General features: G+C 36.6%; 3 protein-coding genes across 3 annotated transcripts; 2 read left to right on the top strand and 1 right to left on the bottom strand.

Annotated features, from left to right (window-relative positions):
• Window positions 1–999: 999 nt before the first annotated feature.
• Window positions 1,000–9,762, top strand: LOC113503344 (synaptotagmin-4-like). The gene is made up of 5 exons (XM_026885232.1): window positions 1,000–1,136; window positions 1,618–1,814; window positions 2,255–2,409; window positions 8,952–9,086; window positions 9,595–9,762. The coding sequence occupies exons 1-5, from the start codon at window positions 1,040–1,042 to the stop codon at window positions 9,734–9,736; spliced, it is 726 nt and encodes a 241-aa protein (XP_026741033.1). The 5' UTR covers window positions 1,000–1,039; the 3' UTR covers window positions 9,737–9,762.
• Window positions 9,763–9,810: 48 nt separating this feature from the next.
• LOC113503400 (synaptotagmin-4-like) lies at window positions 9,811–17,021 on the top strand. The gene is made up of 5 exons (XM_026885338.1): window positions 9,811–9,816; window positions 10,190–10,339; window positions 10,852–10,979; window positions 11,703–11,895; window positions 12,321–17,021. Exons 1-5 carry the CDS (start codon window positions 9,811–9,813, stop codon window positions 12,435–12,437), a joined length of 594 nt encoding a protein of 197 aa, XP_026741139.1. The 3' UTR covers window positions 12,438–17,021.
• Window positions 17,022–19,739: 2,718 nt separating this feature from the next.
• Window positions 19,740–25,667, bottom strand: LOC113503340 (tumor necrosis factor, alpha-induced protein 8-like protein 2 A). Its single transcript, XM_026885206.1, has 5 exons — window positions 25,566–25,667; window positions 22,576–22,709; window positions 21,396–21,554; window positions 20,902–20,999; window positions 19,740–20,666 (listed from the first exon to the last, which is right to left on the bottom strand). The coding sequence occupies exons 2-5, from the start codon at window positions 22,705–22,707 to the stop codon at window positions 20,495–20,497; spliced, it is 561 nt and encodes a 186-aa protein (XP_026741007.1). The 5' UTR covers window positions 22,708–22,709; window positions 25,566–25,667; the 3' UTR covers window positions 19,740–20,494.
• Between the last annotated feature and the right edge of the window lie 252 nt (window positions 25,668–25,919).

Genomic DNA, 25,919 nt, shown 5'->3' with positions numbered 1-25,919 from the left:
TTTGACTATTTTAACAAAAATGATAACTAACATTATTAATGCTTCCGATAAATTTAATTTAGCCTCATAACAGCCTGTTAAAACAAAATTTATAACAATAGATTACGATGAGATGCTTGTCTCTATTTTATTATCCAAATGTTGAAATGTATTCTTTAAGTTTATTTCCAAGTTCTGTATGTTATTAAGGGCCAATTTTTCAATCGCCAGATAACTTTTACCTGAGGAATAAATATGGCTGTTTGACATATTTCCCATACAATAGCTGTCAAAACGTCAAACTTATTCGTCAGAAGTTATTTGGCGATTGAAAAATCGGCCCTAAAACATGTAAAATTGACCTTCAATAGCGTAAAGTGGCAATAAGGTTCTATTTCAAAAGTATGAGTAATGCTGAGTCATGGGAATGAGGTTGAATCACCAATAATTGTAGAAGACAATGTGTGTTGTGACTCACTAGTCGGTTAGTGTAACATGTAAGTAAGTTAAGAATGCATATAAATTATTGCAATTAATTACGATTTTTTGAATATGCTAATGGTCAGTTTAGTCAAATGACGAGAGCTCGTGGCTCGCGATCACGGCTGTTATTTATTTTTGACAATTTTTTGTCATTTTTGACAGTCGCTACGGCTGTCGCGCTGCCCTGGTAACTGGGTTGTGGATATCAGATAGGTAGTCAACCCTTTTAATACAATGGTTCTTAGCTGTACCCGATTAGACTGGAATAGTTGGGAAAAGGCAAGGATGATGATGGTTACTTGCATGATAATTTCTGAGGTGTTCAAACCTACAATCACCTTAATCCGCGCCAAAGGCACTGGAGCAGATAATTTTGCCTCAAACCAACTGAAAGTGCCACAGACCATTAAGGTGCCCAGCGCAATTTCGAATCACAGAATCTTATAGGTACACATGCCTATAATGGCGATTCTGTGGATGTGGATTCGCGAATAAGATATTGTCTCTTGTTTTATCCAATTGTTTAACATAATGTTGTGTTGTTGTAGCGGGCGAGCTGCATGGCGCGACGCTGTGGATGGTGGTGTGCGGCGCGGCGGCGCTGGTGGCGGCCGCCCTCGCCGCGCTCGCATGCTGGATCGCGCGCCGCAGGAACTCACTCGCTCACAAACTAGGTAACTGTCAATTACACTACACATCACTTGAGAATTGGGAAGTAGTGTTTGAGGGGAGACTGGTGAAGACACATGACATCGGAATTTCAACAAGCTCGTCTCAATTTTTCAAGGTCAGCTTGGTTTTTATAGGAGTGATCTGTACTGTGGGTTTAAAAGCCACCAAGCCAAAACCACAAATGCTGATTTTTTATAATAATTATGATTATTGTGATGAGTTCCTTTTAGTTTGCTGCTGTTACAGTGATTTTCTTTTCAGTATTTTCCAGATAAACTTCCCACTGAAAAATATGCTACCTATCAACTAAATTTTGAAAATAATTACCTGAATCCCGTTAGACTGGAAGCCAAAACCAACATAACTAACATAATTGGGTAAAGGCTAAGACGAGTTCTTGGAACAACGTATTTGAAATATCATACTTAAACTCAACTCTCTATCAGCCCATCTATAAGTAGTACAGTAGAGTAACGAGCTCAGGGCCCTTCGCAGGCGGCAAGCGCGGCCCGGACAAGGCGCTGGTGTTCCAGCCGCCGCGCCGCGCCACCGCCGTGCGCTCGCCGGGCTCCGCCACGCACTACCTGCGCAAGTCCCCGTCGCCGACTGCGCCCGCGCCGCCTGCCGCCAGCCCGCCGCAGCCCGCGCCGCAGCCGCCGCTCATCAACCCTGCTACTACCGTTAGTAAACTATACTCAATAATTTGTATAGCAATATATTAAGGGCTTAGAAGGATTGTAATAATATGTAACCTGTGATGTCGTACTATGCAACGTGTAAATTTACGGAAAATATAGAACATGCAATTGCATCTCAGGTTACCTTTGGTGATCTCTTGAGCCCTTTTTTTCTGGGTACAAAAATAAAGACTAGCGACCCACCTCCTGACAATATGTCGGACGTGGGCCGGCTGATAAGATTCTCGCTTCTTCCAACCAACCAGGCTGAAACATTCACGGAATCACACGTACATTTCGGTTTTAAAAGATATTTCTCAACCAGTGCAACAGAACGAAAAACAGAATTTAACACCTCTCGTGTGTCTGCCAAAGCCCGGACTATCAGCATTCGCAAACCTGTTTAAGGAACACCTACCTAAACATGTTCTGCTCATACACAGCCGTCTGGCGGTAACAGCCCGCACACGCCGACAGCTCCGACCGAGCCGGCCCCGCTCAGCAAGGAGCTCGCCGACGCCAATGCCACCGAGAAAGTAAAGACAGCGGAGCCCGAGAACAATGATGGACGTCTCGGAGACCTGCACTTCAAACTGCGGTAAGTGGTTATCATGGTACCGGGGGAAACGAATGAATGATTGAGTTGATGTTTTTTTGTTTTGACTAAAATAAGCAGGGATACTATTTGTATCCTCCACACTACACAAGAAAGTGACGGCCCACAGTAGTCGCCGGTGGAAGCAAGCGGTTGATGTATGAGGGATTGCAACGCATTGACATACAAAGACACAAAAACGCAGATGACGTAGCACGGCTTTTCAGGTTTAGTTATTAAGAGTCTGATATTACCCATTTCCTCCTCCGAGGGAGTGGACACCCATGGGAATTCCCCCGCCTTACAAAAAAAGGCATAAGAACTATTTGTATAGGTATGTGTGTTACCACTATCAAGTTTGCTCAATTGTTTGTAATCCACTCACGTAAAAATCGTTTGATAAATAAAATCAGGACAAATGTTTCTGTGATGAGTATCATCATTGAGTCTGTGTCTAAGTTTAAATCTATTAGGTTCAAATTCGAAATATGTATATGAGCATGTTTATCAAATTTCTACTAACATAAACTTTACTTTGTTATTGTAGCAGTATTATTCATTGCCTAAGCTTCATTTATTATACCTCCAGACAGATCTGTGCAAACGAAAACATATCTTTTCCATCAAATTATATTTCAAATATTGACAAAGTTAACAAGATCCAAAAACGTCAACGAGAATTAAATAAATATTCAATTTGGTAGACGCCCGCCGGGAATTACTTTCCCAGAAGTCTGAATCGGATAAATGTAACAGATACGTTTGTATTGACATAATATACTCGGAAATTACGTATCGAGTAAAAACAGAACATCAAGTAGATATCTTATGAATAGCTAATTAATAACACATTTATTGAAGTTAACGGAAGTGACTTGAAATTCCCTTAACCATAATAATTAAAATTTCTACTTTTTTATCTAGGCCACTGTGTCCTACTGCTGGGCAAAGGCCTCCCCCAAATCTTTCCACGATTCTCTATTCTGGCCGTCATGGAACCAGCCCGCGCGGTAAGCGTTAAGGTCGTCTCGCCACCGCTTCCTAGGCCTCCCATGTCTACTTGGCTTAAAAAAAAGCTTGCACTTGTAAATCGATTTCACATCTTTACTCAAACAGCCACTGTTTTAGAGGCGGCTTCAGTAAAAAAAAAATACTATAAAAAGCTGATGATCCATGAAGATATTTCCTACTACAACAAAAACGATGATTTCCTTCTGTAATATTCAAAATTTTTCAAAAGACCAATACCTCTCGTTGATAATGTCACGGTCACATCAGCGGCCTGCGGGCTGCGCGCCTGATCCGATTAGCGACGACTAATTAACTAGAATAACTAGTTTATTACTCAACAAAGAGGTCAGTAACGTAATTATAACAGCGTTTCCTTTGGTAATTAGCCGCAGACGGAGGCGCTTTCAGCCTGTCTACAGTACTTAATTATTTTGCACAAAAATACTGGTTGGAATACTTAATCATTACGGTTTTCGTTTTTGTTGAGAGAAAAATACTGGAAATTATCACTTAAAATAGACTGTTTTGAACTGAAATACCGTATTTTCGCTATACTTTGAAAGTTAGTAAGTATGGTAAAACCGGTTGACTGATAAACGGACCTGTGTTTTTAGTATTTGTTGTTATAGCGGCAACAGAAATACATCATCTGAGAAAGCTTCAACTGTTTAGCTATCACAGGTCTTGAAATACGGCCTAGTCGCATAAGGACTGATAGCGAGGCCTCAGTAATACTGTGCGATTGCGACTTTATAAGCCCGCCCGGAATTAAAACCATTTTTGAATTTAGTAAAGATTTCGTTTAGGTCTGTTTTATTCTTACGTAGACTATTAGACCATAAATGCTTTGTACGTTCATTATTAATGTATTGCCAACTTGCAATAACACTAGCATAATGCTCAATTAGAAAGCGACCGCTTTGTCTTACCTCCAATATTCCGTTTCATTATCTCTAATCATCTCAAAGATTATAAGGGTCGGCGTTTGATCATGCCGCATGCCGGCAGTAATGAGAATAGGAATGGATTTTTGCCGGCTATTGTGGAATTCTTGATTATGCTCGTAGTAATAGGAGTATAATATATATTGTTGTAGAAACATCGAGAACAGAAAGATTCAAGAATCAATTAACGTGTCCTTTACTAGGTACTTGCAAAGGAAAATGTAACAATTTCATTGAATAGTTAAAAAATATTTCCGAATTCTCATCGGAACGACAGCGTCGTCTTAAATTAAGATTACGATTTGAAACACATTTAGCTTGTATAATAGAAGTAATATTTGTTAAATCCTTTTTAAAGGATGGCGTAGTGGTCGAGTGGCGTACACACCGGTTTCAAGGTGTCGCTAGCTCTGAGGTCCCGGGTTCGATCCCGGTCGGATCAATGTAAGAATTCACATTTCTAGATTGTCTCGGGTCTGGGTGTTTGTGGTACCTTCGTTGCATCTGAATTCCATAAGACAAGTGCTTAAGCAACTTACTTTGGGTTCAGAACAATGAATGTGATGTTTTCCACATTTATCTATTTAAAAGAGAGTTAACACCATGTACCTACTTCCTCGTGTTCTTATTATTTAAAAGCCTTTCTAGAAAAACCAAAGTTTTCCGTCGATAAAAAATAAAACAAGGGAACCGGACACCAATCGAAACCTCATCAATATTGTACGGACAGACAAAGGAAACTTCATACATGTGACATGTACCATACTATGTATAATTTCCAAATTATTATCAGTCTTACGTCGTAGCACTAAGGTCGACTTTAGATATCCTTAATATAAAAGTTCATGTGCAACAAATACATCAACATTTCGACTCTATTTACTGCCTTATGTCCTGGTAGTAAGGTCTCATTTCGCTATGATTTTTATACAGTAATTGTCGTTGACGAAGCGGGTAGTTATTGATTCGGCGAGTCCATTACAGCGACTGGCGACATAGCGTTGTATCGAGATTGTTGTGTGGGCTTAACATGTACTTCCTGATGTTTGACACGCGAGCCATGTTGTGTGAACTTCAATGGTCATGCTTTTATGAGCCTTTGTGTTTCAGAGTACTGCAGTGACGGTTTTTTTTGGTGCTTTCGTAGCTTTCGCACAAGGTTGTAGAAGTTTTCGAACTTAGGGTAGGTTCTTAAGACTTGTCGTTAGCTTTGGCTTACAGTTCAACGTACAGAAAATAATGCTAAGTTTAGGATAACTATTATAGTCTTCATAAAGAACATTCTTTTTGGAATTTGATTTGAAATAAATCAAATGTTTTACACAGTTCGAGAAAACATATTGCCCAGTCTCGTAAATTGCCAGAAAACAATTATACTTAAATTACACTATTTTTCATCAAACAATTTTCAAAAAACAACCTATCAAATTGATTGAAACTGCTTCATTTATTCCATTTTTCATAATACATGAGCCAGTTTAAAATACAAGATCCAACTTACCATACAGAATAAATCCGTAATCTGTTCCCCAATAAAGTTAAATGGTCTCATTAAGTGTGAGGTGTTGGCCCGTTTTGTTTGCGCGGCAATTTCCGGAGCGGTAACAATGTTTGCAGCGCCCCGGTTATAATGAGACCCGCACTATACTTATACGGTCCTCAGCTTAACTTTACATTGTATTGTCTCTCTCAATTTGAAGGGATAGATGTAGAGGTTTTTGATTGTAGGCATTACTATGTTAATGTAAATATGATAGTGTCACTACTGTCACTTTTTTTTTACGGAAGATAATTTTAAATGTTTATTCCTTAACGATTTTGTAAAGGTACACTCTAAAGAAGTGAATGGATAAAATAAATATGAATTTGGACTTATACTAAATTTTTATTTGAATTATATACGTCTTTCACTTTTATGGAGTAATATTTTTATTTACATCTATCAACCGTTCATTGGAAAATAGAAAAAGGTTGAACTTGAATTACTGAAAATATGAAACTTCACAATCCCTCCTTACAAAGGAGTCCAGGACCAACAGTGGTCTTTGTTCTACATGCCATTGTTTCCAGCTATTGTCCTGAACGCATACATTATTAAAGCTGTAGGCTGTCTGGAGCTACAGCCTGCCTAGTTTATAGGTTCGACTTCAATAGGTGTTGAATTTTAAAGACTACGGTATAAGGCAAGTAATTGAGTTTTAGCAATTGATGTGTTTAAGGGAACGTTATTCTACTTTTGGTCCGGGTAGGTAAGCTAGCTCTCTGACAAATTGACTTTCGGTAAAATGTAAAAAATAGACACAATGATTGATTTTGAATAATTATCAAAAATCGAATCCATTTCTGGAAAGTAACAGATACATATTTGTTATTTTATTATAACGTAAATAAAAATGAAGAGGACAAAGTGTATACAAATTTTGTAAGTCATTACTTATTATATTTTTACCGATGAGTGACGTAATTAATCGCTTGTTCGATAATTTGCTATTGATTTTTTTACTACTTACTCTAGGTATTTAACTCTAGATACCAGACAGGTTTTACTACCGACTGAACATCGTACACGTGTTTTATAGTTTACGGCCTCCAGACGAAACGCGACATTTTATTATGAGCACTGTAAAAAGGCTTAGATGCCATTAAAACCTTTTTATGCGAGTAGCGGAACACCCCCGGGACTTTCACAAATGGATTACTCTTCACTGCGATATTAAAAAAGGTTTTAACGGTGAAGTTTTTAGTAAGGGAACACATAAATTATGATTACGGAGCTGTGAACTATTTGCATTACGTGTGTGACGTAATTTTTGTTTGTAGACTTTTTCAGGTATTTGGCTCAAAGGCAAAATAGGTAGACCGTTAAATTTTGTTTTTTGTCTGCCACTGTAGCAACAATTTATAATAATCAAAATACAAGTTAAGCAACGATTGGTGTGTAGATACATTTGATGGGTACAAAATGCAAAAACCTTGAGTGTCGCGAGTCCGATTCGCAATCGACTGGCTTTTTGCGTGTCAAAATATTTAAGCTATAATTATAAAAAAAATGCGGTTTCTTGTAAATTTTCCATGAATTCTTGTTCCGTGTTGGTTTTTTTACATATTGGGTTTGCCCAGCAGTACCTAATCTTGTGATAAAACAGACGGAAAACGATAGTGCTAATTGATTTGAACTTAAAGACAAAAGGAATAACAGAAGATTGTTATTTATCTACAGTATCTGCTTATGTTACAAAAACCTCGATAGCCTTTACAGAATTTCGCCCCTACATATTAACCAACAAAACGGAAACTATAACCATCCCTTGTGGTTTAATCGTAAAATATCGGGGAAGTGTCACCCGCGTCTACCCTCGAATAAACTCCGCGCTACATGTTCTACTCGACCCCTATTCACTCACGGACGAGACATTTCAATTTGGGATGTGATAGGTTTTACCTCACCACCCTTTTTGTACCTGCTGCATTTTCGTATTGAGTCGACGCTATTTCACATTGAAGTAGATGATTTTCTAGCTAAGTCTCTTCCTTTTAGTCTGAATTAATTTGGAAGAGCATTCTTTGTTAAATCTTGAATTGGTTGAAACTTAATTTTATTACAGGTTGCATAGTAACCTTCATAGAGTGTGGTTGTACAGATTAGCCTATATAGAGGCTGATCTCAGAAATCTCTTGATCTCTAACCCGATTTATATGTAAAACTTATACATACCCACACGTCTAAAAATGTTGAATTAAGTTACTTTTTGAATGATGAATGAAATCGCAGGCATAACTTAATATGTTTTTGATACGGTTTGTAAAAACTACGATAGCCCAAATTATTAAAATTTCTTCTCGAGAGCCAAAACAGCGGAGGTCTCGGTTATCAACGTTTAAATTCTAACCCTCCATACAGATTATGAAAGTCTGACTTTTTTTGCTCTCAGACATAAATCCACATTTTTTCCATACAAACTAGGGCAGATTAAAAACTGCGTATGTTACAAGTGTTACAATAGCACAGAACAAAAGAAACTAATTCCTGGAATAGACAAAAGAGCTACGCGATGTCGCAATGGCTGAGTAATCAAAGTTAATATTACGAGTACATGCTATTGTCTAGATCTAGATTGTTGCCAGATATTCGACCTAGTTATGTCTAGCCTATAGTTATGTAACATTGTTTTAGTGTACTAGGTCAGAATATTTGAAATAGGTAAATGTTTAAGTTTTTTTTTTGACTCTCCGGATAGAATTTCAATAGTGTCTTAGTTTACCGCGTATGTCTTTATGCTCCTAAAAGACTAAACGACTCCTATTGCTATCCTAGGAATATTATAAATGCGAAAGTTTATGTCTATTGATAACTAGATATTTGTTCCTCTTATACTAGAAAACCACTGAACGGATTTAGACGGAACGTGGTACACAGAGAGCTTATAACTAGGAAGCGGGCGGAATCGCGGGCAAAACCTAGTATTTAATAAAGAGCAATGGTTTATTTGACTCGTGACGTGAGGACATAAACTTCAGTTCCTAGACTCGGCTCCTTATTTTTACTGCTTTTGCCTTGAAACTTTAAAAAGCAACCTCCCATTCCCTCAGCTATGAGAACGAGAAGAACGCGCTGGTGGTGTCGGTGGTGTCGTGCCAGGGCCTCCCGGGGCGCGAGCCCGCCGGCCCCGACCCCTACGTCAAGCTGCAGCTGCTGCCCGAGAAACAGCATAAAGTCAAGACCAGGTCAGTGACTGTAGTCAAAATATTTACTTAGAGGAAGAAACGTGTTTACACAGATCCTCGAATCACTTGTATTTAAGTCACGAGAAGAAAAGAGTTACGCTGTTAAGAGTGGTTAAAACAAGTTTTTAGATTGCATGGACAACTGATGACTTACCTTTGCCTTGGCTAACCCACAGTGCGTGACAAGTATTTGTGTGTTCCTCGAATGCTTTTTTTGAGTCTGTGTGTCTTGTGTGAAAAAGATTTCACAAACTTCAAACAACAAAGTCCTATAAAAAGAAGTCTTGAATAAGACTTGAGGTCCCTTTTCACACTAGGAAAATTATTTAGTGGCTAAGTTAATAAAAATGGTTGAAATGAAATTTCGAATTGTGAAGAAACCAAAAGAGTCTCGCGGACGAGTTTTGAAAGATTGCTCGATATTACAGTACAAACTTTGGTATTAGGGGCTATTCTTAAACTTTATCAATCCATAATTCTTCAAACCTTGTAACCTCTGACGTTCCAGGGTGGTTCGCAAGACCCGCTGCCCGGTGTACGACGAAGACTTCACGTTCTACGGCATCGCCCCCAACCAGATCGCCGCCATCACCCTGCACTTCGTCGTCCTCAGCTTTGACAGGTATACTTCAAAATCAAGAATCAACTAAGCTTAAATATTTTGTCGTGGTGATCTTGCGGTTCTTTATAAAGAGATTTGAATGCATGGAGTGGTTTAGTCTCAATGCAGGCAAAGTACCAATAAGACCGTCCAAAAGTTATTATTTATTTTCTTAGTTATTCAAAGACGCTACTGAAAAACGGTGTATGGAAACATCGTGAGAAAAAAGATATTCCAAATGTAGAAACCTGTAATCACAATTAGCGCGTTGATCGATACTTAAACCTTCCCTATATTGGTAGAGGTCTTATAATAACCAGTGGTATTATAATATTCATTTTGAAAATTATGCTACTGTAATCATCTACAGAAGACGGGGTTAAACTGACGAAGCAAGGCAAGTGTAACTACCAACTAAATATCTTCTTGATTCCTCATTAATTAACGTTTGAGAACGTTTCCAAGAAATGTATACCACTACCACTTTCCCGTAGTCCTATAGCAAACAAACATTAAAATCATTCCTAATACAATTCCCAGATACTCCCGTGATGAGATAATCGGTGAAGTGGTATCACCACTGTCGACCCTGCAGCTGCAGAGCGGCGAGGCCATGGCTCTGTGCCGCGAGATCCAACCGCGCAGTCTCAAGGTAAGCCTTCACTATATAATAGTAGCTACATTAGTACCAGTGTCAATGTAAAAACGCCTTTATAGTCAGAGCATTAAAGGCCATTTTCATAATTGTTGCCACTGAAGTCCGATCCATACTTCGGTAGTTGACATAAATGGCATTAGCACCTCGTCGACATCTCATTGACGACTCCATTAATAATTGTAATGAGAATAGAAATTAATCTGAACCTTAACAATTACATGCAACTTTGTCTATATTTGACTTAGGAGATATTTAAAAAAAACGTACAAATGTCCAAAAAAAAGCTGCCTCACCTAAAATTACTAAAGTGATTTTAAACTTCGAATCTGATAGCATTATCGTCACAAATTCGACATTTAAAAGTGACAGTCCTTTCTAAATTCAAATAACTATTACCGCCATAAAATAGAGCAACAGCATAGACTGAATACCATAGAGATTAAAACGAAATAGGAATGATACCATAGAGTTTTTGTGAGTGGCCTTAAAACCTCGTTACTGTTCAGATGCGCAGCGTAGGTCGCGGCGAGGTGCTGGTGTCGCTGTGCTGGCAGCCGGCCGCCGCCCGCCTCACCGTCGTGCTTCTTAAAGCGCGCAACTTGCCCAAGATGGACGTCACCGGACTAGCTGATCCGTTAGTATTGTAAAATAAAGTTTTGAATATCTGCACACTGAGATTACGTAATAAGGTTGTTAATAAACACTCAAAGGCACTATTGTATAGCTTGGCAAAATTTCTTTGTAAGATAGAAGTAATAAAAACTAAAAGTTTTGTCCAGCATAGTTTTAGGATACAATTTTTCGCACAAAACTTGTTAAAAATATTATTTACACCACTTCACAAACATATTATTGTTCAGTCATGTAACTGCATACCCACATATCGTACATTTGCCATTTCAACAGACATTAAGAGCTGACACTACGTTAAATTAAAGAAGAACTATTTTACAATTATTTTAGCTTATTAAATGTTGTTGTTTAGTTTACATATTTGTTTTATTATAATCATTACTTAGATGTTAGGTATTTGTAGAAACCGAGTTTTGTAAAAGATTATATTATATGTATATATATAGGTAGTAACGTGAAGTGAATAAAGCCCCAATTCCCAATTCTATTTACAATTACCGATTATTGAATCGAAATTTGATTAAATTTGACACTATTCATATTATTCCAAGTATTTTGCCAATACAATAATTTTAAATTAATCGTGTTGACAGCAAGTATTCCGCCCGTACTGAATTACCAATAAACCAAAAGCATACACAAAAAAAGTCGGTCCCACAGACATAGCAAATATGATTAGTCTAAACAGTAACGTTTCAAATTCTCCTCTTTATTCTTCCCACAGCTACGTGAAAATGTACCTGCTGTACAACGGGCAGCGCATCGCGAAGAAGAAGACTCACGTGAAGAAGCGCACGCTGAACCCGGTGTTCAACGAGTCGTTCGTGTTCGAGGTGCCGGCCGCACCCAACGCCTCGCTCGACCACGTGTCGCTGGAGCTGCTCGTGCTGGACTGGGACCGGGTCACTAAGAATGAGGTGAGATGTGACCAGAAATGAAGAGACAACTTCAAAACCAACCAAACCTCATTTTAAAGTAATAGCATATTGCTGTGGAAGTTTGATGCTGCTCTACAGGATCTAACTTCAATAATTCTCACAGTATTACTTTAAAAGACCTTCTATTACCTGGTTACTACTATTTACAGGATTGGAAATTAAGTAATCCTTCACTGTCTTTCAGATTACTCAATTGACCATTTTTTTTGTATATGCTCAAAATTTGTCAGAAGTTTGTAAGATCAATAACATGGTCGCATGCATACTGTAAAAGTGTGATAGATAAGGAAGTTTTTGTGCAGTGTAACTACAGTAAGTTGATTTTTTCTAAGAAACATGGCTACTTTTACCTATATATACCTAGTAAATTACAGCCGTAAGCTACAGTTCCGTTCTGTCCCCAGGTGATCGGTCGCCTGGAGCTGGGCGCGGGCGGCGCGGGCAGCGCGCGGCACCACTGGCGCGAGGTGCAGGCCGCGCCGCGCCGGCAGATCGCGGACTGGCACAAGCTCAAGGAGTGAACACCATCACCACGCTGCAGTACATCCCACCAGGGAAAACTCTACTCTATCACAAGGATGTAGAGTCTTATCTGGCGAAGTGAATTAACTCTACCTTTCCTAATATTGCATAGCCATCTCGGTTATTCTTTGAACCCCACTTTTACGTAGATCCAAGGCAAGACATATACCATTCTTCTAGGGGTGTATCATGTTTTGATGCTGTTTGAATATCTCAACGAACGAGAAATACTTTAAAATAAAGTAAATATGTATCTTCAAAGAAATGGCTCATGAATAAAATGCTATGCAATATTAAGCAAGGATCAAACATTCCCCTATCATCCTACATGTTTTATTTGTTAATAACCAACAAATGTGATTTCTTTGTGTTCAGCAGACTGACTCAGTATACCAGTTCACTCAGTCTGCTCAACTCAAAGCGTAGTATCCTATCCTCAAACGCTCACTGGAATTCCATTTAATTTGGTGTAGAATGTATTAATTTATTTTTTGTCAAAAAGACCTCAAAAGGCAATGTATTAAATAGATTTATTTTAAACAATGACTGGCCAGGAACAAATCTATGAGCTTGCAGTCATATTTGTGTAGTAGCACTTCTTGACACGGACAGTAGCAAAAATTAACATCCAGCACTTTTAAGTAGACAAATAAAATATCTGCAAACGTTGATGAATCAAAAATGATCAAAACGCTCAAATGTATAGAAGCGACATTTCTTTAACTCTTCTGACTTTGACATGTCACTTCCATACATTGGAAAGATGCGAAGAACATTAAAGATGGTAAAAATTACATTTGTCTTCGGGGATCGGGTAAGCTCATAGTTCGGCCGTCATAATACTGGGGTTAATTTATTGTATTCTTCACTTATTATTATCGCACGGTATCGATAGGAGTAGGAAGGCAAAGCCAAAGTCCAGCGGAGGTAACGAACGTGTTTGTTTTAGAATTAATTTGTAAACTAAAATGATATTGTATATTAGATAGACGAAATTATTTGGAATTTATTCGCGTAACCCTTGAAACGCACAGCGTCCCCCAGCATCCCCTTCCCACCCTGAGTTACATTATATTGTCAAGTAGGAAAAGGAACCATACACCATGTCCTCTAGTAAGACTTGCGATTGTGGAAAAGAGACGTCGCTCCACGCCGTGTATTACACTGTCTTGTTCCCACAACTGAAAGTCTTTCTATAAGAGGTAATGGTGGGTTTCTAGAAATGTTTATCAGTTTGATAAAATGTAGACAAATTATTTCTGAAACGGGAATGTTGCGGTCGAAACTAGATTCATGGATTTGCATTTCACTGACGTTTACCATAACCATAGTTGTCTATGATTATAGATCTTTTGTCGAAAAGAAAATACTAAATAACAATGCTCAAAACTAAAAGATTTAGTATTAGCTAACGACCGATAGTTATTAGAACTAAACACTCCCGTTTTATTAAATAATTATCTGCATACCTTAATATAAGACACTTGATGTAATGGAATTCTCGTTATTCACATACATAATGTCAGAAAAAATAATTAAACACCAAGTATATATTTCTGAAAAGTCGATCAAAAAATTTTAACCTGGGTTGAACAAAACTATCGAATAAAATTGAAATCTTAATAAAGTTCCAAAGCGTGTACAGACAAGCAAATCTATGTAAGCACTGGTAAATTATTCTGCTGTAAAAATGTCGCCACATACAATCGATTGAGTGAAAGTATTTGCATTTTGTGAATCACGAATGACTACACAATTCATGACGGATAGGAGTTTGAAAATAACCGAAACACAGTTTGAATAAAAAACCGTTGACATTACCATATTACATAGGCACTAGGTATATGTGACATTTGTCAGCAACTATAATAAGATCTTTATGTAGTTACCTATTTAGGCTGTGTACCTAGTAGCCTACATCATCACCGAGCAACACTGGCAGAAAGCAATAGTCAAAATACGATGTATTTATAAAATTATTAAAATTTTGTAGTTGTCAGTGTATCCAACCCTATTCGTGCTTCACAGCATTCGCAGGGTTGGAGATAGAATACTCATTGGTATCAACTAGTACATAATATGTATAGTTTATAGGTTAGAAAAATAAATCTATTTTATACCTAAAGTTACTTTGATAGTTGTTTAGGTATGTGTAAGCTCAGGACGAAGCTTCGAGCTTTATGTCACGTAATGTACTCTCATAGTGTCGCTGTGTCAACATAGATGGCGCTTTCACTAATGATCTCACTTCATAATAAATATTTTTGAAATCGTCGGACTTAATGTAGCAAATATATATAATTTATAACCAGTAATGTACTTATGATATCTCAAAAATTGTAGTGACAATATACGAATTACAAATACCTTAAGAGTACCCATCACGTGTACAGTCACTCGCAATGTATCCTGATATTAAATCACTGTTAACTTAGTTCATAACTTCGTTGTCGTAGTGAGTCGTGGAATTAAAGCGTATCTAGTCATATGTTACAAATTGATGTCGCTGTACTTTTTGTTTAATTAAAATGTAATTAAGTATTAACTCCATACTTTGAAACATTCCAAAGTAAATATGTAAATAGTCATCGCTTGGATCATCGATAAAACGCTTTCTCATTCTAATTGTTAAAATAAGAAATTATAATTAGATGTAAGTACCTACTTTACTGTCACTAAATGTTTCTGATTTAATCTCATGTGTTTGTATTTAACGCTGTTTCAAAACTGTCACTGAGGACTCACTGCTGCTTAGACCTATGTACCTGCGAACAAAATGTCTACTTACAACTAAAAAAGAAAATTACTGTCTTACGTGCGTGCCCTAATACTCCTTATCAAATGGGACGAAAGATAAAAAAAAACAGTCTTAAGTGTAGTCAGTGTCAGTTTCTTGTTACAGTGTATTTTCATAATTGTTCATGTGTAGTAGATGAAAATATAATTCATTCGCAACTGGTTTTTACCGCTAAAGATTTAAGGTCTGTTTTATTACTAGGATAAGCTGTAAGTAAGTGGTAAAGAAGGAAGGTGTGATTTGAAGTAAGCAATGAAACAGACCGTAAGCCTGATAAGACTCCATTTTGGCACGACATTAAAAAAACCTTGCATCAAAAAATATCTTCAGCCATTTTTAACAATGTTTGAAATTGAAAAGCTTTAAATTCTGGCTCATTGCAAATGATGCACCGACCATAAATATTCTTTCGGCTGTCATAGCCGCCATTTTAATTTTTATAATGTCTTGTCAAAACCGGGTTGACTTACCCAGAATATGTACCAGCACTAGTAGTGTATAGGCCACGTCATCCACTTCACAAATATCAGATTTGTATACTAAGGGAATTTTAGTGAATAAAATTTATTGACTGGTGCTTTCACAATAATTGTTCGTTTTATTTCCCCTGGCGTTTATATCCCTTCAATCGTTCAATAATAGATTAGAAGATTTTAATAGATAAGAAGCCAGGACAGGAGGTTCTGTGTACATGAGAAACGTTTTTATTCACTTAATAGAAAGCAGATTATTATACTCGTATTTCGCCCAATCCAGTTAGTCGTACCTATATTAATGTCAAGTCGTATCTACTAAGTTACAAATGGAAAGTCGACTTTGCTATGTATCTCAGGTCGCTACAAATATCAACTCGTTGCAGTACGATTATCGAGCAGAATATGCTACGTACGAATTCCAAATCCAACGTCTGGTTTGCAACAAGTATTAACTCAAGTAGGTATGCTGCACATGCGAAGTCGAATCTTGAAAGTCCGTTTTGTCCAAAATATCGAATGACCTACGAGCTATTTTAAGTTGACCGTATCACACATGTCTAGTCAATTGAGCTGAGGATGCCAAGCCCAATATCGGGTTGACTACGAATGTTAACTCGACTTTGCTACAAATGTTAAGTTGCATACGCATGTGATACGAATTTGTAATCGTTTTAGCTACGAATCGGATCGATCAAATCGGTTAACTTTCATATACCAGCGCCATCTCTGTTTTGGTTTTGATACTTTAACCTTGACGATTCGTTTGTTGTATTGTCATATTTGACTTACCAATACCAATACTTTACTACCTACACATCGCCGCAATAGGATGAAGAAAGTCCATGGGGGTTTAGTAGGAGCGAAAAAAATATAGCTAAAATAATAACAACAGAACTCTTATCAATTGTATATTTGATATCAAATCTTATTACATATAACACAGCTTAACAAAAACTATTACATACAAGTTGTCACGGCTCTCCCTCTCAAGTGCACCTTGAGGCATAACGTGAGAAGCCTTAGATCAGTAAATGTCATGTACGTGCTTATTGTGCTCAGTACTTTAGAATTATAGTTGTGGCGGTCTTGGAATTAGATTGGAATTCGTTAAAAACAATCAGCTGATAGGGAAACTTACTTAATTAACAAAACAAATGAAGAATATAGGCTAGTAGACAACTTAGCACTGATTGAATGCCTTAAATGATAGATTTGTTGAACAAATGTCACGAGTTTAAATTGTTAATATAATCTGACCAATTCGATTAATATAAGTGCTCGGAAAAGTGTTACTTGTCTACAGGCAGAAACCCCTTTAGCTAGAACACTGTCGAACAAAATAATAAGCGTAGTAGAATGATATATATATAGGTAGGTGTGAAGAAACGATTTTAAAACACCGTTTTCGATACTAATTATTGTTTTGATAGCTCTCTGGCTAGACGCTCTTCTGTCGAGTCAATACTTGAATGAAATTAGGCAAGAAAATAGCCGATAAACAAAAGTAAGCCCAACCTAATTCCAATACCGCGTAATTGTGTCATTAATATTTTTTTTTATATAATTAGCATAAATGTGATGTAAATCATAGTGACTGGCTATTTGTTAACACTAAATTGTTTACACAAATAAATTACAGTAAAACTTGCGTTGTTTGTTTCAGAAAATTAAATAAAAGTGAGGAACATTTTGTTCATAAGTAAATTGATTCTCTTTACAAATCGTTGAGAAAATTAACTTTCAATATTTAAAGTTGTTTCACATTAGTATTAACAAACAATACACAAATATCATTAATTAAGTCGACGTTGTCACACATATTTATTTTTAACATCAAATTATCAAACTTCAGTTACGCTAACATATAAATCACACCAGTTTTCATGTAAAAACAACTATCTTAAAACATTCATTTTACAACACCGGCCGTATTTGTTATTGCTAACAAGAGATGGTGCTATATGTGTTGTGTATAGCTTTGTCCCTCTCTGTCACGTAAACATTTGTTAAATCAAGTCACCCACATTGCTACAAACTGTCATGAATCTGACGTTTGTACAGACGGTAAAAAGTCAATATGAAAATCAAATCTACAAAGTAATTGTGTTTTTTAGAGGCATGTTGAATATTGGTGTTAAAGTGCGTTGTAATTATTAAGCCGTTGTATTTGTGATTAAGTTGTCATGTTGTTGTCGTTGCCATTATTTTTTTCTTTTTATACTGAGTTTTACCTTTAATTTGCACCATTTTTTACTGACAAGTGTCATAACAGTTCCTAAAACCACTTATTTCATGAGTTTGTGTAAATGTGTGACTTGACTTCTACTTAATACGGCCATGATAATACCTCGTAGAGAGTCGTTTAGGAATCAACATTTATTATATTACACATTGATATTGTCTTTTTAATACAATCCCTACTTGGACGTCTCTTTGATTTCATCTAGCTATGACATTTGATGGTTTCCATTTAAGCCTACACATTATTCATAAACAAAACAAAAAATAATTTCTGTTTGGTTTTAATATTGTTTATGGTATAGACTAGACTTCCACAGACTGTAAAAATGCAGTAAGTTCGATACTTTATGCGTTGAAAACGTAAATATAATTTTATGGACTATGTCAAATATGTATCTTTTAAATGGAAACCGCCATAACACCAACACAAATAGTACAAAACACTAAACAGTGACACAATTAGGCAAGACAGTTAGTTATAAGAGACTCTCTGACAGCACTTCAGTAGCTTTCATGCAAATATGAACTATATTTTTCAAGACATTGAGTTCATTTTCAAATATTACTACGTTAGACTGGTGCAAGCTTCATGTAAAATACTAAATGTGAGTCTAGGACTAGGCATCAAAGGAATTTGATGCTTGTTGATATTAAAACAAAGTACATATTCGCATGAATAGTATAGTTGAAGAGCTATCAGTTGATCTCGTGTGAGATGTGCGTCCTATAGTGAGAGTATCGCACTACAACTACAAATAGTATACAAAACAATACAAGTTACAAACTATGACTATCCAACGTTAAGTTATTGCTAATAAAATAATTAAGATATGAATTTAAGTTCAGATATGTTAAATCTGTGTAGATATAGACGTTAAAGTTTTTGGTCCAAAGTATGTTATAAAATTTGTAAGACGCCGAATTATTATTAAGATTATGATAAGTTACATTTGTGATTTGTATATTTTTTGTTTTGATAATGGTTTTCTTATATTGCATACGTTATAAAACATTACATTGTTTATTTCTATGACATTAGAGAGATACATGAAAATATACATGCTTACGGTACATTTTAACAATTAATATACTGCATAGTTAAATATTGTGATAGATATGTGATACATATAGTTAATTGTACAAAATCATATACATTTTAGTCAAAAATACAGAGTTTTAATAAATAATGCGAAAGGTAGGCCCTATGTGCTTTAAAAGAGTTTCATCGTCGTTGATATTGCATCAAAATTAGTTTATTAAGTCTATCTAATATTCGTTTTTAAATTGCTATTCATATCAGATCAACTGCATAATTAAATTTCTAGACCATCGTAAGACATAACTTAAGAACGACTTACCTAATGGTAACAGTTCTGTTAATCTAAAATGAAATTAAAATTATACAAAATTAAATAATTCGAGTATATCTTAAAACATAACATATTATATACAAACTATTAAATGCTTTCTAAAGTAATGCTGTGTATCTTTTAAAAAGGGCAAGAAATAAAATTAATTGTATTGTTTTTTCATCAAACGGCAGATAGCGGCAGGCAAGGTTAAGCAAGGTGTATATTATATCATAAATACGTAATAAATAGGTAAATAAAAATGTTAAATTTAATTGTAAGTGTCCTCCAAATTCAATGATCTTATAACAAATCAGTGCGTAGGTAGATACAGTATGTTCAAATTTTGGTCTTGATTAAACCTTAATTTATTTTTAATGTTTTAAATTTTTTCATTGGTATTTTTCACAGGCAGTATTTATTTATATTCTAGTGTTATACAAAATTTGTATTTATTGGACATTTTTTTCTTGATGATGAAATATTTGATTTTTCAGAAGTAATTTCAATAATTGCCTTAAAACGAAACGTACATATATCTAAATATTTCAACGCCAATATATAGTATAAAGTTTAACATAAACTCACTGAGTATTCAAAAGAGTCTTGATAACATCTGTTTTCAAATATTTGGAATCACAGAAAGTAGTGAGAGAGCATCCCAATGACGGTTCAATCAAAATTGTGTGCTGAAAAAACAAATGGACAAGCAATAATGCCCTACATTATGCCGGCTTGATTCCAACGAGCTATTTTAGTCATCCCTTATCAGCAACAATTGTTATGCACTAACCGACCAATTAGTCACTGATTTATTTTGATAATGTTATCAACTAAATAGCGTTTGCGGTCCATTATGGTTTAAAAAGTTTTCTTTTAACAAGCCGGCACCACAATCGATCCGTCGTGCAATTGTATCAACATACAATCTAACTAGAAATATTGTTACTAATAAAAGTCAAATCTCCATTTATGGAGATAACGATATCGTAAGTGATCCCACTGTCGGTGCTAGAGACGTTCTCTACGACAAAATGGCCTCGCGTGAGGTAAATCGTCCAAATACCTTGGTACGGGGTACCTTGGTACGAGGTACCTTGGTACGGGGTACCTTGGTACAGGGTACCTTAGTACGGGCTACGTGGTACGTTTAGCTTTGGTTAAGGACGGCACAGGACGCGTGTGGTGCGTGATTATAGAAGGCCTCGGTCCAGTTCTTTGCGGAGCATTCGGGAGAGTTTGAGGACGTCCTCGTCCACTTGGCCGGAGAACAGAGCGTCGAGCAGCTCACCGCGAGATGCGATGCCAAACACGCCGGCTAGCCGGGACACGGACTTGTCTGAGAGGTGCCGCTCTACTACGGACCTGTGGAATGAGATACATGATGTCATGAGACCTTTGAATAAAGGAATTACAAGTGGATGCCTCAATTGCGCACCACCCATAGAAATGTAAGGAGCAGATATGACTAGGACCTGAATTGTCGACGACTGGATGCCATGCTATTTACAAAACACATAATAAGAGGAGTCATTTACACTTACTTAATGAAAATATTGAATAATGAAAACGCAGGGGAAAAGTCAAATCGTTAACTTACTTAAGGGACTGGTGAGATTCGCGGAGTGCATCCTGAAGGAAGCCGCGGTCGTATGAGAAGTCCACCTCGCAGAATGATACCACGGCCATCAGCACCGTCTGAAAAGTTTTAGAAATATATGAAGCACTGTAATGTAATACTTAAACGAAGAAGAAATGTTCATACCAAGGTAATCATAGGGTATTTGATGTAAGTATCACCCCAACATATTTTTAGGTCACCTTTTTTCACATTATCATCAATCAATGATACGATACTCTTTTCTTTCTTGAATCTTTACCGATCAACTTCAAAAAGGAGGAGGTTCATTCGTATTTCGTATTTTTTTTTGTTGGTTCCTCAACACTTCGGACAGCATGAACCGATTTGCTTAACACTTACTTTATTTAATGAGAAATAACTTCATAGTTTTGATCCCCCAAAAAAGGTTTTTTCAGTACCTATTTTATTTGGAGTCATTTATATGTTTGTGTTGTTACTTGTAGAGTACTCACATGGAACTTGGACCTGAAGGCAGCTAGCGCGCGCTCGTCGGCGGCAGACAGCTGCCCGTGGCGGCGCAGCACGCCGAGCTTCACGGCTGACTTGATGACGTGCTTCACCAGCTTCTCCGCCTCGCGCTTCTCCATGCGCTCGCGGAGCACCGACAGGAACTGGAAGGACAGAGGACAGATGTTCATGAGGTCAAAGTGCAAATTTCGTAACCTTAACGGTTAATGGGAATATAAGTGTCATTCGAGTAAAAGTATCTTAAATGCAAGCCTGTGTATTTTATGCAGATTTAGTATGCTGAATAGTTTCTCTGGTGGTAACCAATGTTGTAAGTTTTTAAACTGTAAATGCTCACCATTATCTACTTACAGGAAGATAACGGAAACTCGAAATTACACTTATACAGGACAAAGGCATAAGGGACATAAAAAGGTGAGACATTTTAAAAATAAATAAGTAAATGCAGGTCCTAAAACAATTAATTCATCCGGGTTTAAAGTAGATAGTAAACATTGGTTTAAGTAAACAACCATAAATTTACCATTACACAAGATTCCAAAACACAGGAAACTTGAAAGTGTGGCTAGTAAATTAGATTTCATATCAATGTGTCGGACTGAGGACGTTTACCCACCAGGTAAGATTCTGATGGACGGAAAGATAGCCATATAAGACTAAATATAATGGCCAAGACAAAAGAAACTAGCTTTGAAACCACTTTCAACGTTGCTACAAACTCAACGAACAAGCACTGCTTTTAGAGAAATTAGATTTCCCATAATTCACTGGAAGTCGTCGGTTGAGACTAGATGTGACTTTCTCAGAGACGTAAGTCATTTATGAAAGTATTTGAAGGAAGCTAACATAATATAATTTCGGTTTTAGTTGCCGTATTACTTTCCGAAAACAGATTCTATTACTGTTAGCCTAAAATTCCTAAAGACTACCATAAGTAACACTGTCACATTTTCACAATCGCTAAGTGCCAATCAAAGTAACCTGAGGTCTCAAAAACGATTTTTTTTCCATATATTTGAGAAAAGACACTTTTCTACGGGGTCGGTTGAAAGTTGAAAGGGACTTACACCTATGACTACCACAAAAAATAGCCCAGCAAGATACCTAGCAGCGCCAGTGCGTGGCGATTACCAGACTGCCAAAAGAGTAGAATGCTTGTCCTACCTGGTCCAGAAGTTTGGCTGCATGCTCGTCGAGCACGAGTGCGCGCGCGCTGGCGGTGCCGCCGACGCGCGACAGAAACTTCTTTTGTGCTCGAAGTGAGATGTCACGGGCGCACCACGCGCCCCCCTCCATTGCTGTCGACAAAGAAAATACACTTTAATATCGAACACTTGCCTATCTATGCATGGATATTTTTGCAAGAGGTTTGATCCTAAGACGACTTTTTTTAAAGTTATGGGTACTTTCTTCCGAGGCTTGTGCAGTGGGACGTATATAATTATGCAGTTATTATAATATAGAACAATGAAAAAATAACCTTTTACGTATAGTGACACGAGTTATTAGCAATGTCGTTTCATTGATATTATGCGTTCACGAAACACCATTGCGGTCTGTTCCCGTATATCAAAGTGGAATGTGCAAATTTAGCTTCGTTATCTAGTGTTTCATCGAGAATTCATAAAAACGGTATGAATACGATATCGATGGAGAAGACAGAAACACAAGTAATGTAAACGATTTAAAGATAAGCAATACCACGACATTACTAGAGCATTGTAACTTTCTGTGCGCATTACAAACTTTTTGCGATTTCCCCGCTCAATAACTAGATACCACGATTTATGTCCGTAATGAATAGCTATATCCAAACGTATAAATATTCATCAAATAGTCCAGTCGCATAAGGAAAACAGAATGGACACTGACCTAAATAATGCAGCAATACTTGTCGACGGAGATATGGAAACCTTTGATGCAATGAAAACACTACGAAATATTGAGATGAGTTCAAACAGACGAATGGAAATGAATCTGGAATCGTCAATGTTTGCGTAATATTGAACTGGCCACTCAGATCTCTGTTTACGGAGAGTATATTTCAATTTTGCACAATGAACAATTGTAACGACTTCAATTGGGTATCGTTTAACGAGGACGGCGTATTGTGGACGGATAGTTTCCATTGCATCAAATGCTTGTTGGGTCCACGTGAGCTCCAATCATGTGGAATGAAGTAGAAGCGGCGGTAAACATCGATATTATTTAGATATAGCATTCTGTCACGAATTAATTGACGGATTTTATTACACACTAGTTGTTGCCCGCGACTTCGTCCGCGTGGCTGAATTAATAGATTTAGGGTGCTCGGTCCTTCTCCTCGTTTTTACATATTTCGATACTGCTCCGCTACTTTAAATCACAGCGTGATGGTCTACATCCTATAGCCCAGGATGTATGTATATATAATATAAGAATAGATTGGGGAATCTTTTGTTACAGAATGTAAAAGTTGTGTACATAAAGCCCAGTGTTATTAATTGTTTTAGAATTGGCGCATTAACAACTGTCAGTGTTACCGCAAAAAAAGATATATTTATATATGAATAAAAATCTATATATATACTATATACTTATATTATACTCATATATAAAGCTGGAGAGTTTGTTTGTTTGAACGCGCTAATCTCAGGAACTACTGGTCCAACTTGAAAAAATATTTTTGTGTTGAATAGACCATTCATCGAGGAAGGCTTTAGGCTATAAACCATCACGCTGCGACTAATAAGAGCGAAGATACAATGGAAAATGTGAAAAAAGCAGGGCAGATATAAATCATAACTTATATCTTCTACCCACGGGGACGAAGTCGCGGGCAACAGCTAGTAAATGATATAAGAAAACGAATTCAATTTTGGATTATCATGGATAACGTTAATATGGCGGAACAGAAAAGCTCTAAAAATCGCGAAACCTGATTAGTGACTATAAAATATGGGCAACGGGAAAATGTTTACAGAAAAGTGATTTACCATTAACATAAAAACAAATTAATTTATAACTCGGTAATAAACTTTATGTATTTGAACTCCATTCAGGTTATTATTTCCTAAGGTAAAAACGTAGACAGTATAAATATAGGAGAATGTTTAAAAATTCAAGAGTTGGGATTGTTTTGTCGACCAAAATGGTCACTAAGCGACTAAAGTTATTTCAATAGAAAATACGTTATTTTCATTGATTCATTTGAATTATTAAGTAGACTTTTCGTCAAATTACTTGGCGGAGTATCGCGACGAGTATCACACGACAACGCCTTTTTTAGACGGGTATCGTTGTTTTGTTATGCCCAAATGTAGTTACAAGTTTAAAACTATCGAAATATACTGTCCAAAATTATCTACTATAAAGAATATTCTATTATAAAAATACATTTTTCAATCAGTACACATGTATTTGTGTTACAAAAGTGACCCATTATAAACGGCAAATAAAAACAATTGTTAATTTATTTACAATCGAAAATAAATTGCGTGTAAATCTTTCAGAGGGTCTCCTAAACCTTCACAAGTACGTCTGCACCGAGCACTAAGAGCAGGTGTCTGTAAACATGGATCGTATCGTGTCCCTTTGTCGTCGGTTGCTAGGGGCAACGGGAGCCAGACAAATGAGGATCGGATGCCGCGACCGGTATCAAGAGCTCCCTTTACTGCTATTAAACGTACTTTGTGAACACAGAAAAATAATATTTCATGTATGATTTCTGAAACCAGCAAATTCAAATATTTTTCTGTTATTATCAAATACACAAAACAATAAAGCATATATTAAGCTTTAAAATTCGAATATTTATAATCAAAACTACAGAACATGCTTACGGCAATTTGAAATGTTGCCAGGACACAGATAATAAATTATTATTTTCGACAGGCAACACTAGTTTCCCTTACACAGCGAATGCTGGCTGAATGTCTAACTAGCTTGTTTAAATGGAAAATCAGTTCGAGTCCCCGTTATTAGATCTGTATGAAGCCAAATGCTGCCTTTATAGAAAGAGACAGATATTTTAACAGAGTTAAGGTTGATTTGATATTACATAAATGCAGTCTTAATTACAAAAATAAATAAATCAATCAATTTCCATTAATTATTCATTCAAGACCTTCAATGTAAGATATTTTATTGAATATAAAAAATGCTGAAATTCTTACCGATATTGAAGTACACTGCTTTGTTATGAAAAATACGACTTGACTGCACGGATAGCAGGGTGGTAAAAATCAGCCAACTGCCAAGGGTAAGACAAAGGTGTCTTTACGCATGTGACTTCAATATATGAGAAAGGATTAAAGACCTAATTGAGGTAGTCGTTAATTAAATGATATGTTCGGTTACTTCATATCGTAACTACGAAAAAAAAACAAAAGTTATCGCAACGAGATAGTAGTAGTTATTGTGTTACGTAAAGCAAATCCTTTTTGGTGTAATCCAGATAAAGCAAACAGTTATGTCAGTGACACTCACACTAATCTAGGTACCGGATGAGGAAAAACTAGGAATGAATT

Source organism: Trichoplusia ni, chromosome 19, assembly GCF_003590095.1.
Source record: "Trichoplusia ni isolate ovarian cell line Hi5 chromosome 19, tn1, whole genome shotgun sequence".
Lineage (NCBI taxonomy): Eukaryota > Metazoa > Arthropoda > Insecta > Lepidoptera > Noctuidae > Trichoplusia > Trichoplusia ni.
Note: the sequence above shows the minus strand (reverse complement) of the source record. Positions and strands in the feature narration are given on the sequence as shown.

Bases quoted from the DNA above. Each gene is read 5' to 3' on its own strand.
- LOC113503344 (XM_026885232.1), top strand. From the start codon at position 1,040: ATGGTGGTGTGCGGCGCGGCGGCGCTGGTGGCGGCCGCCCTCGCCGCG. The intron at 1,137-1,617 runs GTAACTGTCAAT...TAACGAGCTCAG, and splicing joins CTCACTCGCTCACAAACTAG to GGCCCTTCGCAGGCGGCAAG. The intron at 9,087-9,594 runs GTCAGTGACTGT...CTGACGTTCCAG, and splicing joins CAGCATAAAGTCAAGACCAG to GGTGGTTCGCAAGACCCGCT.
- LOC113503400 (XM_026885338.1), top strand. The intron at 10,340-10,851 runs GTAAGCCTTCAC...GTTACTGTTCAG, and splicing joins TCCAACCGCGCAGTCTCAAG to ATGCGCAGCGTAGGTCGCGG. The intron at 11,896-12,320 runs GTGAGATGTGAC...TTCTGTCCCCAG, and splicing joins ACCGGGTCACTAAGAATGAG to GTGATCGGTCGCCTGGAGCT.
- LOC113503340 (XM_026885206.1), bottom strand. From the start codon at position 22,707: ATGGAGGGGGGCGCGTGGTGCGCCCGTGACATCTCACTTCGAGCACAA. The intron at 21,555-22,575 runs GTAGGACAAGCA...CTGTCCTTCCAG, and splicing joins CAGCCAAACTTCTGGACCAG to TTCCTGTCGGTGCTCCGCGA. The intron at 20,667-20,901 runs GTAAGTTAACGA...CTCATTCCACAG, and splicing joins GAATCTCACCAGTCCCTTAA to GTCCGTAGTAGAGCGGCACC.